The sequence below is a fragment of the Eulemur rufifrons genome, chromosome 1, assembly GCF_041146395.1.
Source record: "Eulemur rufifrons isolate Redbay chromosome 1, OSU_ERuf_1, whole genome shotgun sequence".
Lineage (NCBI taxonomy): Eukaryota > Metazoa > Chordata > Mammalia > Primates > Lemuridae > Eulemur > Eulemur rufifrons.
In genome coordinates this window covers 6334931-6352974 of record NC_090983.1, presented here as the reverse complement: position 1 = coordinate 6352974, position 18044 = coordinate 6334931, and the positions used below count along the sequence as shown (strand labels likewise).

The 18044-nt window shown below is 45.4% G+C and overlaps 1 protein-coding gene across 2 annotated transcripts in view; it reads left to right on the top strand.

The window, feature by feature from the left end:
• Window positions 1-3675: 3675 nt before the first annotated feature.
• The window catches only part of DGKD (diacylglycerol kinase delta), a 103788-nt gene continuing 89419 nt past the window's right edge, over window positions 3676-18044 (top strand). The window contains exon 1 of one of the 2 annotated variants that reach the window (XM_069468744.1): window positions 3676-3831. In XM_069468744.1, coding sequence (XP_069324845.1) covers window positions 3676-3831 — 156 coding nt within the window. The remainder of the gene's footprint in view (window positions 3832-18044) is intronic. The other variant, XM_069468819.1, reaches the window with a different exon arrangement.

The following is an 18044-nucleotide window of genomic DNA, read 5'->3' as shown; positions in this document are numbered from 1 at the left end:
TGCGCCCCTTCACTGACATGTCAGTGAAGGATTAGCTTGGATGTGAAGTGTGCTATTACTGCCACCTTGATACGCCCTCAAGGTGGGGTGAACTCAGGGAGCAGCATTGTCATTAGAGATGATTCACAGCGTGACTCATTCAATAAAGAGGCGCCGGAGGGAATGTGCTCTTCCAGGCCAGCCGCTCTGGGGGAGTTGCTCTCCCGAGTGACAGCATTGTGCATTCATGGGGGAACAAAAAGGCTTCTTCACTCCTCAAAGAAAATTTATGCCAGAGTTATGTTTCTCTGCTTTAACAATATAATATAACTCTTAGCAACCCTGATACTCTTTTTTGAAGTGTACTTTTTATTTCGAATAGTTTTAGATTTACAGAAAAGTTGCCAAGATAGTACAGAGAGGCCCCCAACACCCAGATTCCTCTGTTATTCACGGCGCACATTCGCTTCGTGAATCAATACTGACACATTATTACTGAACCAAAGCCCATACATACTTTATTCAGATTTCCTCAGTTTCTACCTAACGTCTGTTTTCTGTTCCGGGATCCCATGTAGGGTCCCACGTGACGTTTAGTCATCACATCTCCTGGGCTCCTCCTGGCTCTGATGATCTCTGATACTTTCTTGGGATTGCAGATGTCCTCCTCTCTAGCCATGGCTTCTGCCTCCCACCTATCACTTGTACTCACGTTCTTGTCCTTGCCTTTTTGCCTCTAAAATGATGAACCCAGATGTCCCCTGAGCTTCTAGCAGGTGTAGGCAACAGTACACCAGGCACCTCAAACTCAGTTTATTGAAAAGCAGACTCCTCTTCTTCATTTCTAGCTCTGCTCTTGCTTGGGGACGCCATCATCCTCCAGAAAGCCCGATATCTGGGAGGCACCCCGACTTCCCCCACTCCCTGATCTCTTGACGAGGAGCCGCTGGTCCCTTTTCTTCCCTCTCCTGCTGTGTCTCCCACCTGTCACCTCTGTCTCCATGACCACCACCTTGGTTCTGGCCCAAATCAGCACTGCCTGGCTTGGTACTATCATTTTTAATGGCCTCCCTGTTTCTAGTCTTTTCTCCTCTGGATCCTACTCTGTCCAGATCCGTGAGCTGGTGAGTGTGGCGCAGAGGCTGCTCTGGGTCCCGCTGCCACTGCTCATTCCCCGCCTCCCAAGCCCACCCTGCCATCGGCTCACCAAATCCCTTTTCACCCCCTCAGCTCACCTAGTAGCTCCTCCTTTTTGTATTTTCCTGGAAAACTCCCTTCTTTTCATTCCAACCCCAAATCCTGCTCAGATTACCCTGCTTCCTTCTCTCTTCCCATGCATACCCCCTTCCCCCCTCGCCCCTTGTAGACCCCTAGCTTCTTACATTTATGAATCACACTATATTGTAATTAATTGATACAAAAGACCAAACTCTGAGGGGAGGCAGGACACCCTTTGCACCTGTATTAGTTTCTTAGAGCTAACAAAGTCCTACGGACAGTGGCTTAAACAGACATTCATTGCCTCACAGTTCTGCAGGCTGGCAGTCTGAGCCCATGGTGTCGGCAGGGCAGGGATGGTTCCTACTGAGGCCTCTTCTTGGCTATAGATGGCTGTGTCCTCACGTGGGCTTCCCTCTGTGTGTGTCTCTGTCCCAATCTCTTCTACTTATAAGGACACCAGTCCTATTGGATTAGGTACCAGCCCCCCATGACTTCACTTTAACTTAATTACCTTTTTGAAGACCCTAACTCCAAACACAGCCCCATTCTGAGGTACTGGGGGTTAGGACTTGAGCATATGAGTTATGGGAGGACACATCAGCCCATGGCAGTGCCCTTCTCTCCTCTTTCCTACTATGAGCTCCTCCTGGGCGGGCTAGCCCCGCAGCATGGACTGGGGAATCTATGGTCTGAGTTCAAATCCTGCCTCACTGCCATACCTCGGGAGAGGTGTCAGAACCTCAAGTTTCAGGGCCCTCATCTCTAGGATGAGGCCATCATGCTGGCTCAGTGGGACTTGTATGAGGAGTAGTATCGCAGCCCAAGTGTCTGGCATGTGCCCAGTGCTTGGTACTCGGAGCTGTCACTCTCCTTGTGTGTTGCAGACCTTTCTGCGTGATGGTAGTGTTCTATATTTGTGCTGTTAAGTGTGGTAGCTGCTAAGCCACATGCAGCTACTGAGCACTTGAAATGTGGCTCATGTAACTGAGGAACTGAAAACTTAATGAATTGAAATCTAAATTTAAATCGCCACATGTGGCTAGTGGCCACAGCAGGGCCCATGCACCCTGGTCAAGCTAGGGGCCTTTGGCTTGTCCCAGACTGCTCCTGCATTAGGCCCAGGCCTCCTCTGTCCTGGCTGTGGGGCTATTCCCCTGGCCACATCCCCATGCCATATGCTACTCTGTGGCCCTGGGGGGTGCTCGGTTTGTCTTGCCTCTGGGAAGCATTGCCCAGTGCAGCGGGGGCCAGAGCAAACTCACTGGCAGGCTGCCTCTAGTGCCAGCCCTCAGAAGGGCTTGGGCAGCCCTCTCCTGCTTTGTCCCTTATGGCAGGGCAGAGAGGTGGACAGCATTTCCTCCTTCTTTACCTGGATGTCTCCACAGGTGCCCAAAACTCAACTGATCTCATCTCCAAGTGCACCTCCCCCTCTTCTACCCAGCGGAGGGCTGGACCCCCATCCACTATGGAGCAGGCCCCATGGAAGACACGGGGCTCATCCAGGTCACCTCCGCCTCCCTCCAGCCTCCGGTCATTCCTCTCTGGCGTCTCAGTCCACATCCTCCATGTCTCTGTCTCTCAGCCCTTCCCAGGGATCCAGGCGCCCACCTGCCCAATTACTTCGGAGCCTGGATCACAGGCCCCAGCTTTGTGACCCAGTCCTGCCCAGGTTTACACCCCTCAAGGGCTTCCTGCCGCTCTCAGGCCGGCCTAAAGCATAAAGGCCAGCCCCTTACCTGGTTCACAAAGCCCTGTTTGACCTGCCCACCCCCCAGGCTCCAATCTTACTGCCACTTTCCTCCCTGTAATCGCCAGCTTCCCTTTCTTCTTTCCGGACACTTGTTCTCTCTCGCCTCCTGGCCTCTGCACAAATCGGGTCCTACCTAGAACATGGTCCTCTCTCTGGGGATAGCTGCTGCGCTCCTTTTCCATCTCTCGTCCTATACCTTTTTCTCCAGGAAGCCCTCCTAGATGGAATCCTGCATCCCTGTCTGGCCTCCAGAGGCCGTCCAGGCACTTTCTTCTTTCTTTCCCTCACTCCCGCACGCGCCCACCCACTCCCCATACTGGAGATGCTGGCGACACCACGCTGGGCTAGGCGGACTCTGTCCTGGGCCTCCTGGAGGTCACTTAATTCTGATGGGGAAGATTAAAGATTAAAAACAACATAGAAACAAAAAATCACAAGTTATGTCCCAAGAAGAAAACAAACCGAACCCCAGTCCGGGTAGGGGTGGGGATGCCCCCCCCCCCTCACGGATACCTCAAGTGGGGCGGGGAGGGGCTCCGGGAGGCGCCGTCTGCGGCTGCGCGCACGGCCGACAGGGGGCGCGGCGGGGGACAAGCAGGAGGCCGCTCCGCCCCGCCCCCGGCCCCGCCCCCGGCCTCGCCTCGCCCGGCCCGCCCCCGCCCCGCCCCCGGCCTCGCCCCGCCCCGCCCCGCCCCCGCCCGCGGTGCGCGCGCTGGCCCGGCAGCATGGCGGCGGCGGCGGGCGCTCCTCCGCCGGGTCCGCCGCAGCCGCCTCCGCCGCCGCCGCCCGAAGAGTCGTCCGACAGTGAGCCCGAGGCGGAGCCCGGCTCCCCGCAGAAACTCATCCGCAAGGTGTCCACGTCGGGCCAGATCCGTCAGAAGGTGAGCCCGCGGCGCGGCGGCCCGGTCGCGCGCCCCTCACGCCGCGGCAGCCCCGGCCAAGGCCCGTGGCCCTGCCCGAGTGGCCGCCCAGGCCCGGGGTCCCGCAGGCGCCGCTGCCGGCCGAGCGCACTCCGCCGCGGTAACGGGCCGGCGCCCCGGGCCGAGCGCGACGCCCCCGGGCGGACGGCAGGCGGGCGGCTGGGCCGGGCGGGGGGCGCGCAGGTGGGCGCCGCTGGGGCCGCTCCACGGGGGCCGCGCGCTGGGGCGAGGGGCGCGCGCCGCGGTGGGCCTCGAGGAAGCCCCGCGCGGTGCTGCAGGGACCGGGAAGAAGGGGAGGCCTAGAGGCGGGAGGCTGCGCTGGTCCCACCGAGCGGATCAGAGTTGGGGCTCCCGGCTGCGTCCCGCAGGCTGCGCGCGCTCCCCGAGCCCCCGGTTCTGCACATTTCTGAGGGGGACTCGTCAGGTTATTTGCCGCCGGGTGCTCTGAAGACTTACCTGTGCGGCCCTCAGAAGTCAGTTCGGACCCAGGCTTCATCCTTCTCCCCCTTCGTCCCCAAAGGGAAGGGATGCGCATTCAGTGACCGTCTCTCCCCCTCTCCTGGGCCAGAGGGGACTGCGCACCCGCTTGGCACCCAGCTCTCCATGGAGAACTCCAGACGCTAAATATTAGATGCAGAAAGACGCATGTCCTTTTTGCAGGATGACAGTTGCACCTTTTTTCCCCCATTGTGGTTACTGTTGAAAAGTGCTTATGGGTTTTGCTACAGGTGAGCCCTCCCCGTTAGAACACGGCTTCCTTAGGCAGGTGGCCGGCCAGGTGGCTGAGAGCAGATTGTGTCCGTGGGGCAGCCCCACCAGCTGGCACGGATGTTCTCCTCCTGCTGCAGTGCGCTTTTCCTCCAGGGCTGGTCAGTTTCAGTTGGTCCCTTCGCCATGAAGGCCCTTTCTTGCTTTCTCTTCTGTCAGCTTTTGATACCAGTGATGGGAAACCTTAGGTCCTAATATGTTCAAACAGGTTTGTTGTAATGTGCTGCAGTTACTCAGCCAATAGGTGTTGAACACCTCCTTTGTTCCAGGTATAACAGTAATAATGATAGCTATAACAGGTAACGTTCCTTCAATACTTACTATGAGTCAGGCACTTCTCTTGGGTTGCCCTACTGCCCTTGGCATGGGTTAGCTCATTCAGTACTGGTGATAACCCAGGGAGTTGGGTGTTAGATCTATCATCGCTGTCTCATGGAATTGGAAATTGAAATAGGTTATATGACTTGCCCAGGCTGTCACAGGTAGTAGTAAATGTGGGTCTAGATTGGAACCATGGGGTCAGGATTCTAAGGTGGAAGACAATTTCTCCTCTTAGGGTTTCTCAGTCTAGTGGGAAGATGGAACCTGTGCGGGTGACATTACAACATAGTAAGTGCTGTGGAAGCTCAGTGGACAGAGAACTGCCCTGGGGGAGGCAAGGATGAAGAAGTTCCCTTTAAGGTGGGATTTTGAGGGATAGAGAGTCTGCCAGGCTAAGTGGGGGAAGGAATGGCATTCCACCTGTTTGAATGTTGAGTTTAAAGCTTTAGGCAGACCTGGGAATGGTCAGAAGTTGAGCCAGAAAGTGAATCAGGTTGAGTGGAATTAGAGGCTGGAAAGGTAGGTCGGGGCTGGATTTTGAAGGGATAGCCCGTTTGAAGTGTTGGCTTTTGGGTCTAGGGCAAGAGGGAACCACAGAGGATTGATAAAGCATGGGAGTGATGGATCTGATGTGCTTTTGGGAAGGTCTCCAAGGAGCTCTAAATGGTGCTGATAGGAGTTGCTCTCTCCTGTTGCTCAAGCAAGGTACTGCCCAGTGTTGGGTAGATCATGTGATTTCCAAGTGTGATTAAGATCAAAATTGTGTTGAGAGAGATTTGATTCCTCTGAGATTCCAGTGTAGTCCACATTTTGTTCTTTAGAAGGTGTTTTGCTTTCTTTTCTTCTTTTTTCTCCTAAAACGATAGCTGCTGTACCAGCTGTTCTGGTTGAGGAGGAGTGATGGGTAGAGTGTTAAAAATACACCCCGAGGACTTGAGTTTCTGAATACAGTCACATCTGCTGTACAGATAGCTTAGGCTGATTTTCTTTTGGGTTGCTAGAGATTGTCAGAATGTGGGAAATGTGAGGTTTAAAGTGTATGCAGTAGATTCCCCCCCCCCTTTTTTTTTTTTTTTAGCAGATAAGCCATTCACAAAATTTTTCTGGTATATGTGGTACATGATAGAAATATCCAAAATGATAAGGGATATCATTCTGGGTCCAAAAAGAAAACAGAACCCATTTTAAATATTTAAAACGGAGGGAAATGTAACATAGGGCAGTGATTGCACAGGAGATGGGAGAACTGAAAATGCAAGCTGTAGGCAGTGAGGCAAGATGGAGATGCAATAACAGGCAGGAAACCACTGCCACCCCTAAGCTGGAGGGACAGAAGTAGGAGAGGGCATTTCAAACTCCAGGGACAGCCATCACCCACCAAAAAGTGGAACCACAGTCTAGTGGGGCTGGCGTCTAGAGAGGGCATAGCTGCTGTAGCAGACATACTGTTCCCCTCCTGCCAGGGAACCCTGGCCTGCAGGGGTCACCCCCTTCACAATTTGGAATAGAGCAGAAGAAGAAAGAATGGATCTGAGTACAAGCTGGCCCAGGACCAGAGCTATATGTATGTCAAATATTAAAAATATTATTCTTTTGCAAGCTACGGCTGTCTTAATGAAGGAAAAAAAGGGGTGGAGTATTTTATGACAGTGCTTCTCAAACTTTAATGTGCAGACACATCCCCTGGGGACCCATTAAAAGGCTGATTGTGGTTGAGTAGGTCTGAGATAGGGCCTTAGGATGTGCATTTTCTTACATGCCCCCAGGAGATTCTGCTGCTTCTCCATGAACCACACTTTGAGAAACAAGACCTTATGACATACATGTAAAGAAAAAGAAAAGCCTTACCAAACTCCAAATAAATCTTTTGGTTGTAAGGCTTTTAAAGAACTTTCCCCCAAGTCTTTCGCATGCTGAAAATTTGATGTGTGTAGATTGGGGATGGCCATTTATTAGTTTAGCATTTCATGCATGTCTGATATTTTCATATGTTTGAATTCATTAGAGTTGAAACTATCTCCAGCAAACACATTACTTCATTTGTATTTCTTTGTCATAGTGCACAATAATGACTCTACAGGACTACGTAACTATAATGGAAAAAAAGAAAATGGAGCTTACTACACTGACCAGTAAATTCACTAGCACATTATAAGGTATTTTGAAATTTGAGTAAAGGACAGTGTATTTTTGTGAAGCTATTCGTTAAGATAAAGTTTAATTTATTTAAAAGTTTCTAAAAAGTTAACATTTTGGGGGATATGTGCATGAAAATGTTTGTATTCCTGATTTTGAATTAAAACAAAGTATTTTTTTCATTGTGAAATGAAGACTAGTAGAAATTAGTAAGAGGTTTTTTTTTTTTTTCTTTTTTTCTGTTTTTGGAGACAGAGTCTCACTGTGTTTCCCTGGCTAGAGTGCCATGGTGTCAGCCTCGCTCACAGCAACCTCAAACTCCTGGGCTCAAGAGATCCTCCAGCCTCAGCCTCCCAAGTAGCCACATCCAGCTAATTTTTTCTATTTTTAGTAGAGATGGGGTCTCACTGTTGCTGAGGCTGGTCTTGAATTCCTGAGCTCAAGTGATCCTCCCTCCATTTCCTCCCAGAGTGCTAGGATTACAGGCGTGAACCACCACGCCTGGCCTAGGTAAAAGGTTCAAGTTGTAAAAAGCTTAAATGTGGTAGCTTTATGAGATATAATTCACATACCATACAATTCACTTAGTTAAAGTGTATAGTTCAGTGGTTTTATTATATTCACAATTGTGCAACATCACCACAGTTATAGAACATTTTCATCACCCCATTTGCTCCCAACTCTTTCAACCCTATTTAACCACTAGTCTACTTTCCACATCTATGTATTTGCTGATTCAGGTCATTTTATATAAATGGGATCATACAGTATGTGGTCTTTTGTATCTGGCTTCTTTCACTTAGCCTAGGATTTTCAAGGTTCATCCATGTTGTAGTATGTATTGGTACTTCCTTTTTATTGCTAGATGATATTCCACTGTATTGATATGCTGCATTTTATTTATCTGTGTATCAGTTGATGAACATTTGGATTATTTCTACTTTTTGGCTATTCTGGATAATGCTGCTATAAACATTCATGTACATGTTTTTGTGTGGACATGTGTTTCATTTATCTTGGATTTATACCTAGGAGTGGAATTGCTGGGCCGTGTGGTAACACTGTGTTTATCTCTTTAAGGAACTGTTGGACTGTTTGCCAGAGCTGCACCATTTTACATTCTCTGCAGTAGTGTATGAAGAGGGTTCCAATTTCTCCACATCCTTGCCAGTGTTTGTTATTGTCTTTTAATCAAATATATAATCAACAGCCATCCTAGTAGATGTGAAATAATGTAAAGGGTTTTTAATGCTAGTATATTATAGATTTTGGAGCCTAGACTTTGGTCTTAGATGAAGTTGTTTCAGACCCTGTTCTCCTACTTATGAAGCACGTAATCATGGATAGGTTTTTAAACCTCTTCTGAGACTTGGTTTCCTCATCTGTAAACAGGGAAAATATTAGTTCATGGGTCAGTTGTAGTGACAATAAATGTTAGCTGTGTGTTCCTGAGCCTCAGTTTCCATATCTGCAAAATAGAAATGATAATAATAGTTCTCATATCCGTAAAATAGTAATGATGGTGATAATTCATAGAGTTAAATAGGATCTATGTAGAACACCCAACATAGTATATAGGAAGCAGTCACTAGATGGTTACTTTTAATCATTTTTGTCTTCTAATTGTTTACTTTTTGTATCCGAAATAGTATTCATTACCCTGACCCCATCTTCCTCCAGCTGAAACCAGTCTGGGTGAGTCTCCATCTCTGGCATTCAGAGGAGCAAATAAAAACAAATCTGGCTGAAAATTAGCAACAAACACCTTTTAAAGAAATTGTTAATTTATTGAATACTAGTGGGAATACCATGGGCTAGGTATTATTTTTCATATTTCCCTAATTCAGTTTAACTCAGTAAGTATTTGAGATCTTAACATTGTTCAGTGTTGTGCTAGGGGTACCTTATTGAACAACAACAACAACAACAACAACAGAAGAGACTCCCAGAGATAGTAGTATAGAAGACAAGACATTAATAAAATAATCACCCAGTTATTGTAGAGTTGTGATGGGGATGGGTGCTAATCAGGAGAGGGCCAGAGTGCTTTGAGAGGACATCATAGGTCCTGATGTCAGGGAGGTGTGGGAAGGGCTTCTTGAGGAAGTGACTATTGGCCAAGGTCTGAAAGATGAGTAGGAAAGAGTGACTTCTGCTTCTGAGTAATTCTGGGAGCCATTCTGCCAAGCACGATCTGCTAAGGTGATGTTGAATTATGGGACTAGGATATGGGTAGGATGAAGGTCTGTGGAAATCAGTGTGGCATTTGGGGCTGCTTTTGACTGTGGAATCAGTAGTGGGGTCTGTAGTGGGTTTTGTGTTCCTCCAAAATCCAGTCTACCTGGAACTTTGTAATATGTGTGACCTAATTAAGAAATAGGGCTTTTGCAGATATATTTAAAGACCTTGAGATGAAGTCATCCTGAATTTAGGATGAATTCTAAATCTAATGTCTGGTGTCTTTATAAGAGAAACAGGAGGGAGATTTGGACAGAGAGAGACACATAGAGAAAAAGGTCATGTGAAAACAGAGCCAGAGCTTGGAGTTATGGGGAAGAAATGCCTGGGGCCACAAGAAGCTGGAAGAAGTAGTGAATGGAATCTCCCCTAGAGCCTTCAGAGGGAGCATGGCCCTGCTGACCCCTTGATTTCAGACTTCTAGCCTCCAGAACTGAGACAATAAATTTTTGTTGTTTTAAGCCATGAAGTTCATGGTACTTGGTTGGGGCAGCTCTAGGAAACTAGTACAGGGCCATCTACTGGAAGCTGAGAGGCTGAGAGCTCTGTGAGAGTTAGAGAATGCTTTGGGTGGGCTGAGGTATCAAGTTCTGCCAAATGACAGCAATCCTGGGTAACGCCTTGTCTCTCCCCGCCACCCAATTTGGGTTGAGATCCCAAAAAGTCACTTCCAAGGAATGGGGATGAGCTAGAAGTAAGACTTTGGAAGGACTTCAACCCTGTTTCAGATCATCTCAGTTCTCCGAAATTAGATTAAAATAATCCCAGAGTACTATCATCTTCAGGTTCCCAATGGAAGCAAACTTTAATCCTCTCTAGAGGGAGATAGTATCATCTGAGGCCTCCAATTACTTTCACAAGCCAGTTTTTAAATTCAGGGTTACACATACAAGTAAAAAATAGACACACACGGAGGCATGTAAGTTAAAACCAAAAGAAACAACAGACTGTAAAGACAGATCATCAGCAGGTCCTCTAAATATCAGACACAGACTTGAAAACAACTGTGTTTACTGTGTTCAAGGAGATAAAAGACCAGATTGAGAATTTTGGCAGAGAGCTAGAAACTATAAAAAAAACCAAATGAAAATTCTTTTTTGAAACCGAATCTTGCTCAGTTGCCCAGGTTAGAGTGCAGTAGCCTCATCATAGCTCACTACAACCTCAAACTCCTGGGCTCAAGTGATTCTTCTGCCTCAGGCTCTTGAGCGGCTGGGACTACAGGTGCACGCCATGACACCTGGCTAATTATTCTATTTTTTGTAGAGACAGGGTCTCATCTTCCTCAGGATGGTCTTGAACTCCTGAACTCAAGCAATCCTCCTGCCTTGGCCTCCCAGAGTGCTAGGATTACAGGCGTGAGCCTCTATGCCTGGCCCCAAATGAAAATGCTGAAACTGAAAAATGTAATAATCAAAATTAAGTAACCAGAGGAAGGGTAGATTAGAGACACGTTGAAAAAAATTTAGTGACCCAGAGGATAGCTCAAAAGAAAATGCACATAAGGAAGTCTAGAGACATAAAAAAGTGGAAAAATTTGGAGGGGGTAGGAGACAGATACAGTAAGATACTTGTGTTTAATTGTCACAGGAGAGAAGAGGGACAATTGAGTAGACAAAATATTTAAAAAAAATAATACCTGAGAATTTCCCACAACTAAAAAAAGGTATACCACCCACAGATTCGATAGCCCCGTGAACACAAACACTTCATAATACAGTCATATACTGAGTAACTACATTTCGGTCAGTGGCCCACCACCTGTATGATGGAGGTCCCATAAGATTATAAGGAAGCTGAAAAATTCCTATCGCCTAGTGATGTCATAGCTGCCTTAGTGCAACACATTACTCACAGCTTTGTGGTGATGCTGATGTAAACAAACCTACTGCACTGCTAGTTGTGAAAAGTCTAGCACTTACGGTTTTGTACAGTATATAATACTTGATAATGATAATATTAACAAACTGTGTTACTGATTTATGTATTTACTATACTTCATATTGTTATTTTAGAGTATATTCCATCTACTTACAAAAAAAAAAAAGAGTTAATGGTAAAACAGCCTCAGGCAGGTCCTTCAGGAAGTATTCCAGAAGAAGGCGTTGTTACCACAGGTGATGATAGATCTATGATTGTTATTGCCCCTGAAGATCTTCTAGTGGGACAATATGTGGAGGTGGAAGACAGTGATATTGATGATCCTCTGTAGGCCTAGGCTAATGTGTGTGTTTGTGTCTTAGTTTTTAACAGAAAAGTTTAAAAGTAAAAAAAAAAAAAAATTTTTTTTCTAAGTAGAAAAAAGCTTATAGAGTAAGAATATAAAGAAAAAATACTTTTGTACTGCTGTACAATGTGTTTGTGTTTTAAGCTAAGTGTTATTGTAAAACAGTCAAAAAGCCAGAATAAATAAAATAGTTTGTAAAGCAAAAAGGTTATAGTAAGCTAAGGTTAATTTATTATTATTATTTTCTGTACTTTAATGGATGCAAAGTTTAATTTATTATTGAAGAAAGAAAAAGTATTTTTAAAAAATAAATTTTATAAATTTAGAGTAGCCTAAGTGTACAGTGTTTATATAGTCTACAGTAGCATATGGTAATGTCCTAGGCCTTCGCATTCACTAGCCACTCACTCCCTGACTCACCCAGGGCAACTTCCAGTCCTGCAAGCTCCAGTTATGGTAAGTGCTCTATATAGGTATATCATTTTTAATCTTTTATACTGTATTTTTATTGTAGTTTTTTATGTTTGGTTATGTCTAGATACACAGATACTTACCATTGAGTTACAATTGCTTACAGTATTCAGTATAGTGATATGCTGTATAATGTGTAGCGTAGGAGCGTATACCATATAGCCTAGATGTATAGAGGCCATACCACATAGATTTGTGTAAGTACACTCTATGTTGTTCACACAATGACGAAATCACCTAATGACATATTTATCAGAACATATCCCTTCTCATTAAGCAACCCATGACTGTAAAACTGTTGAAAATCATAAATGAAGAGAGTCCTAAAAATAGCCAGATACAGATTATTACCCTCAAAGGAGCAATCATTAGATTGACTACTGTGTTCTTAACAGAAAGAATAAAAACCAGAGATCAATTGAAATTTAATTGCTCAAAGAAACTGAGTGCTAACGGAGAATTCTTTGTGCAGCAAAAAGATCCTTCAGAAATAAAGTTTAGGCCGGGCGCGGTGGCTCACCCCAGTAATCCTAGCACTCTGGGAGGCCGAGGCGAGTGGATCGCTCAAGGTCAGGAGTTCGAGACCAGCCTGAGCAAGAGCGAGACCCCCGTCTCTACTAAAAATAGAAAGAAATTATCTGGCCAACTAAAATATATATAGAAAAAATTAGTCGGGCATGGTGGCACATGCTTGTAGTTCCAGCTACTCGGGAGGCTGAGGCGGTAGGATCGCTTAAGCCCAGGAGTTTGAGGTTGCTGTGAGCTAGGCTGACGCCACAGCACTCACTCTAGCCTGGGCAACAGAGCGAGACTCTGTCTCAATTTTAAAAAATATCACACACACACACACACAAAAAAAAAGAAATAAAGTTTAAATAAAAGACACTTTCAAACAGATGAAAACTATGTTTTTTTTTTTTGTTGTTTTTTTTTTTTGCCAGCAGACCCACACTAAAGGGAACATAAGGGTTTTTTGTGTGTGTATTTGTTTTGGCTAAAGTAAAATGATCTCAGGTGAAAGGCTGGAGTTGCAGGAAGGAATGAAGAGCAACAGAAAGAGTATCTGTGTTGAGGAGACCAAACGATTATTGACTGTAAAAGTTAATTATGTCTTTGGGTTTAAAATATATAGAATTAGAACATATGACAACAATGTTATGTAAGTCAGAAAGGAGGCAAATGGAATACTATAGTCCATTTAAGTCACGGATATGTTTTGTAGTCTGTGTGGTGGCCACTAAAATTGTGATAGACTACATGTTATTTAAATTAAAAGAAGAGAAAAATAGAAATTCTAAATCTGAAAGAAAGCAAGAGAGGAGAGAAAACATTGAACAAGTGGGGACAAATAGAAAGCAAACAGTAAGTCAGTAGACTTTAAATGCCAGTACATCATTTTTTTTTCTCTTTGAGGCAGAGTCTCACTCTGTCGCCCTGGGTAGAGTACATTGGTGTCATCGTAGCTCACTGCAATATTGAACTCCTGGGCTCAGGTGATCCTCCTTCTTCAGCCTCCCAAGTAGCTGGGACTACAGGTGCATGCCACCATGCCTGGCTAATTTTTCTATTTTTGGTAGGGACAAGGTCTCGCTCTTGCTTAGACTGGTCTGGAATTCCTGAGCTCGAGCGATCCTCCCGCCTCGGCCTCCCAGAGTGCCAGGATTACAGGCCTGAGCCACTGTGCCCGGCTCTAATACATCATTTATCACATTAAATGTAAGTGGACTTAAATGCTTCAATTAAAAGACAAAGATTGTGAGGTGGGATCCAAAAGCAAAACCTGACTAGGCTATTTGAAGGGACACATTAAAAACATAAGGGTATAAAAAGATTGAAAGTGAAAGAATGGGAAAAAATACTGTGCAAACACTAACCAAAAGGAAGTTGGCTTATCTATTTTAATATCAGGTAAAGTAGGCTGTGAGGCCAAAATTATTATTAGAGATAAAGATATACTAATAAATAATAAAAGGTTCATTTCAGATGCAATAATTTAAAATTTGTGAGTACCTAATAACATAACTTCAAAATATATAAAAGAAAAATAAATACAACTGTAATGGAAATAAATCCATAATCATAGTGTAATATTTTAACATACCTATCTCACATGCTGTTATAACAAGTGGACAAAAACATTTGCAAAAATGTAGGCGACTTGAACAATATGACTAGTAAACTTTCTGTAATAGACATGTGTAGAACATTGTACCTAACAATTGCAGAATCTAAGTTCTGTTCAAATGCACAGGCACATTTGTCACAGTTCACTATTTGCTGGCCACAAGGCAAATCTCAACAACTTTCAGAGAATTGAAATTATACAGAGTATGTTCTTTAACAACAATGGAATGGAGCCAGAGATCAATAAAAAGGGAATACCAATGTATTTGGAAATTTAGAAGTCTATTTCTAAATAACTTACTAGGCAAAGAAAGCTTGAAAATATTTTGAGTTGAATGATAGCCAATGGGATACAGCTGAAGTCATATTTAGAGAGAAATTTGTAGTTTTAAATGCATATATTAGAAAAGAAGACAAGCTAAAAATTGATGAAAATTAGGTAGAAGAATAGCAACACATTAAACTCAGAGAAAATAGAGGAAGTATTTTTTTAAAGGATTGATAACAGAAAGGAGGAGGAGGTCCCTGATCGAAGAGGTTTGCAAAGGCCTTGTGGCAAGAGGAAGTCCATGGTTAGAGCTGACAAGAGCCAGGAGCCCTCCGTTGTGACCTGAGGCTGGAGAGCTGGGTTGGAGGCTGTGTTAGGAAGCTATGTCTCCCCGCCCCAGTGTAGTGGGGTACTGTTGCTTTAAGATTTTAGGAAGGAGCATGGCATAATTGGATCTGGGTTGAAAGAGGCTCTGGCTGTGTTGCGGTTGCCTGAGTGGATGCTGGCTGACCCAGTGCGGTGAGAGATGATGGTAGCCTGGGCCAGGGCTATGGCGGTGATGATGGAGAGAATTAGTGGGATTTGAGAGATACTTGGGGGGGGGGGTTGACACTGTGAGAACTTGGGGATGGTTTGGTGTGGGTGTTGGGCAGGAGGAAGTTTGTGGTTCTTACGAAGAGCTGGATGGTGGAGCGCTTCTCTGAGATAAGGAGCCGTGGGACCCAGCAGCTTTGGGCATTTTGCTCTTTCTTAGCTCTGCCATGTGCTCTCCTGGATCCTGTTATTTCCAACTACCCCAGTTTCACTGAAGAGCGAAACAGACTCAGCAGTTAGGTGACTTGCCAGTGTGTCGTGAGGCCACCTAAGTCTCACTGATTCAGATCCTGCCTCTCCCCCTAACCCGACCCAGCTGCCAAACCGTGCTGTGGCAGCAGTGGGGGTGGTTCATCTGAGCCTGAGAGAGAGGGTAGTCTGCAGTGGATTGGGGCCTCCATTAGCTTTTAGGAAGTGGGCAGTGCCAGAGGACCAGTCAGAGAAGGAAGGACTGGCAAGGGAGGAGAGGGATAGAGGAGGGGCTGTAGAGGAGTCCCAGGAAGAAGATGAGTCACTGTGATTTCGGCACCCAGAGGTAGACCGGTGTGACGGTTTACCCCTAAATATCTCAGCATGCATATCCTAAAAGTAAGGATATTTTCCTATATAACATATAACCATACCAATATTACACCTAAAAAATAAATTATAATTTCTTAACATCTAATATCCAGACCATTTTTATTAATAGATTTCTCCAATTGAACCAAAAATGTTTTTTATGGCTCCTTTGGGAACAAGGAGCAGATCAGATTTTATGCGTGGTGTTTGGTAGTTGTATTTCTTTCTTTTTTTTGGAGACAGAGTCTTGCTCTGTTGCCCAGGTTAGAGTGCCCTGGCATCAGCCTAGCTCACAGCAACCTCAAATTCCTGGGCTAAAGCAACTCTTCAGCCTCAGCCTCCCGAGTAGCTGGGATTACAGGCATGCGCCACCATGCCTGGCTATTTTTTTTCCATATATATTTTTAGTTGTCCAGCTAATTTCTTTTACTTTTAGTAGAGACGGGGTCTGGCTCTTGCCCAGGCTGGTCCCGAACTCCTGACCTTGAGCGATCCTCCCACCTCGGCCTCCCAGAGTGCTAGGATTACAGGCATGAGCCACCGCGCCTGGCCCTGGTAGTTGTATTTCTTTAGCTTCTTAACAGAACAGCTCCCTCCACTGACCTCTCTTCTTGCTGTCCGTTCCCCATACCCCTCTGAGGTCAACTTTTTGAAGAAACAAGAGCAGTTGTCTTGTAAAATGTCTCTTTTTGGATTTGTCTTATTGTTTCCTCAGGTTTCTTTTACATTGTTCTTTTATCCTCTGTATTTCCTATGAACTGGAAGTGAGAGGTCTCAAAGACTTGATTAGGTCTAGGCTGATGTTTGGGGCACAGGTTGACGTTTGGGGCACATCTCCTAGATATGGGATGCTCTGTGCCGCATCCCATGGGGTGTGTCCTGTTGGGTTGTCCCCCTCTGCTGTGTCATTGTGTGGTTTCATTGGAGATGTGGATTCCGTCTTTGCGATCAGGAAGTAATTTGTGAGGTGATTCCTGGGCACTGTGCAAATATCCTTTTCAGCAACAACCTTTTACCAAGTGGTTTCCAGCATTCATACCTAATACAGTACTTGCCTGAATCAATTTTATTATGACAGTTTGCAAAATGGAGACCCCCCCCCCCAATTCTGTCCTTTATTCCACATTTATTTGTTGCTATTCTGTAAAGATATTTCCCCACTTCAACTGAGGAAGGACCACAATTCCTCTTAAAAAGGCAGGGTACTTGCTGGATTCTTTTCATTCAGTTACCAATTTCAAAGTAAGGATTTGGTATAATAGTCATCCCCAATGGAGGCGAATGTTTCTTATACTCTCTCTCTCTCAGTATCACTATGGATTAATGGCTATTTTTATTCCGTGTTTTACAGTCAGTTACAATCATTCTTTTCGATGCTCAGATTATACACATTTTCCCAAGAGAGCCTCTTCATCCTGGTGCTTTGGTCTTTGAGGGCTTGCTTGCTGTGTTGTGATCTGTCTTTTCATCTTCTGGACAGAGCCCCAGAACCCCAGAGGGGACAGTGTGCTTCCTGTGGCTAAGTTGACTGTCCCCTGGCATGCAGTGCTGCCCATCTCCGCTCTGTGCCCAGGAGAGGAGTGCCCAGTGGGTTCAAGACATCAGGCTGGCAGGTCTTTGCTTTCCTTTTTTGGACTGGATTAGGTTTGGGGTTGTATCAGCCTCTCAGAATGAGTTGGGTAGCTTTCTGTTAGGAAAGCTTTTGTCTCTGCTGCCTCTCATGTTGTATCTCCCTCTATTTTGTTTTTCTTTTGGGTGGTTCTTAATATTTGTAGGTTCAATAATCTGTCCCCTCACCACTGTGTCCATGAGCTTTTCTCTCAGTGTTTTCTCCTCTCCACTTTATCCTGCAGCATGCTGTTAGCCTCTCGGTTTTGTCTTCTGCCACCAGTGGCGTTTTCGGCAGTGTGTATTTTTCCCTTTCGCCCCTTCCAGTTGGATTTTAATTCTGCCATGGTGTGATTATTTCTGCTTCCTCCTTGAATCTTGGACTGTATTTTAGCTGGTTGTCTTAATTTCATCCTTTTCTCATTTTGGTGCTCCCTGTCTTTAACAAGTTTTTTAATTTTAATTTTTTAATAGAGGCCATGTCTTTCTGCATCTTGCTAACACAAATCACATATTTTCTAAAGTGGCCTTCCATTTTCTGTAATAATGCATTTCAGATTTATGCATGTACTTTATGGCATTTTTTTCCTTCAGCCTCCCAAACCCCCTTTTTGCTTTGATTTATTGTTCCCTGAATGGTGCTTGCCAGTCTGTGGGTTTGAATTGCCATTAGCTCTGTGCCTGGCTGCTGGAAGAAATGCCGAGTGCCATCTGGGGCTGGCTGCAGGGGAGTCGGCCACAGGCCAAGGCTGTGTCTCCTCTGTGCTGGGCAGGCTCTCCCCTCCCTCTGTCTGATTCCTGTGAAGTAGGTGGGCAGTGGCCCCGTTTTCTGGGTCCTTCTGTGCAGACTGTGTGTTC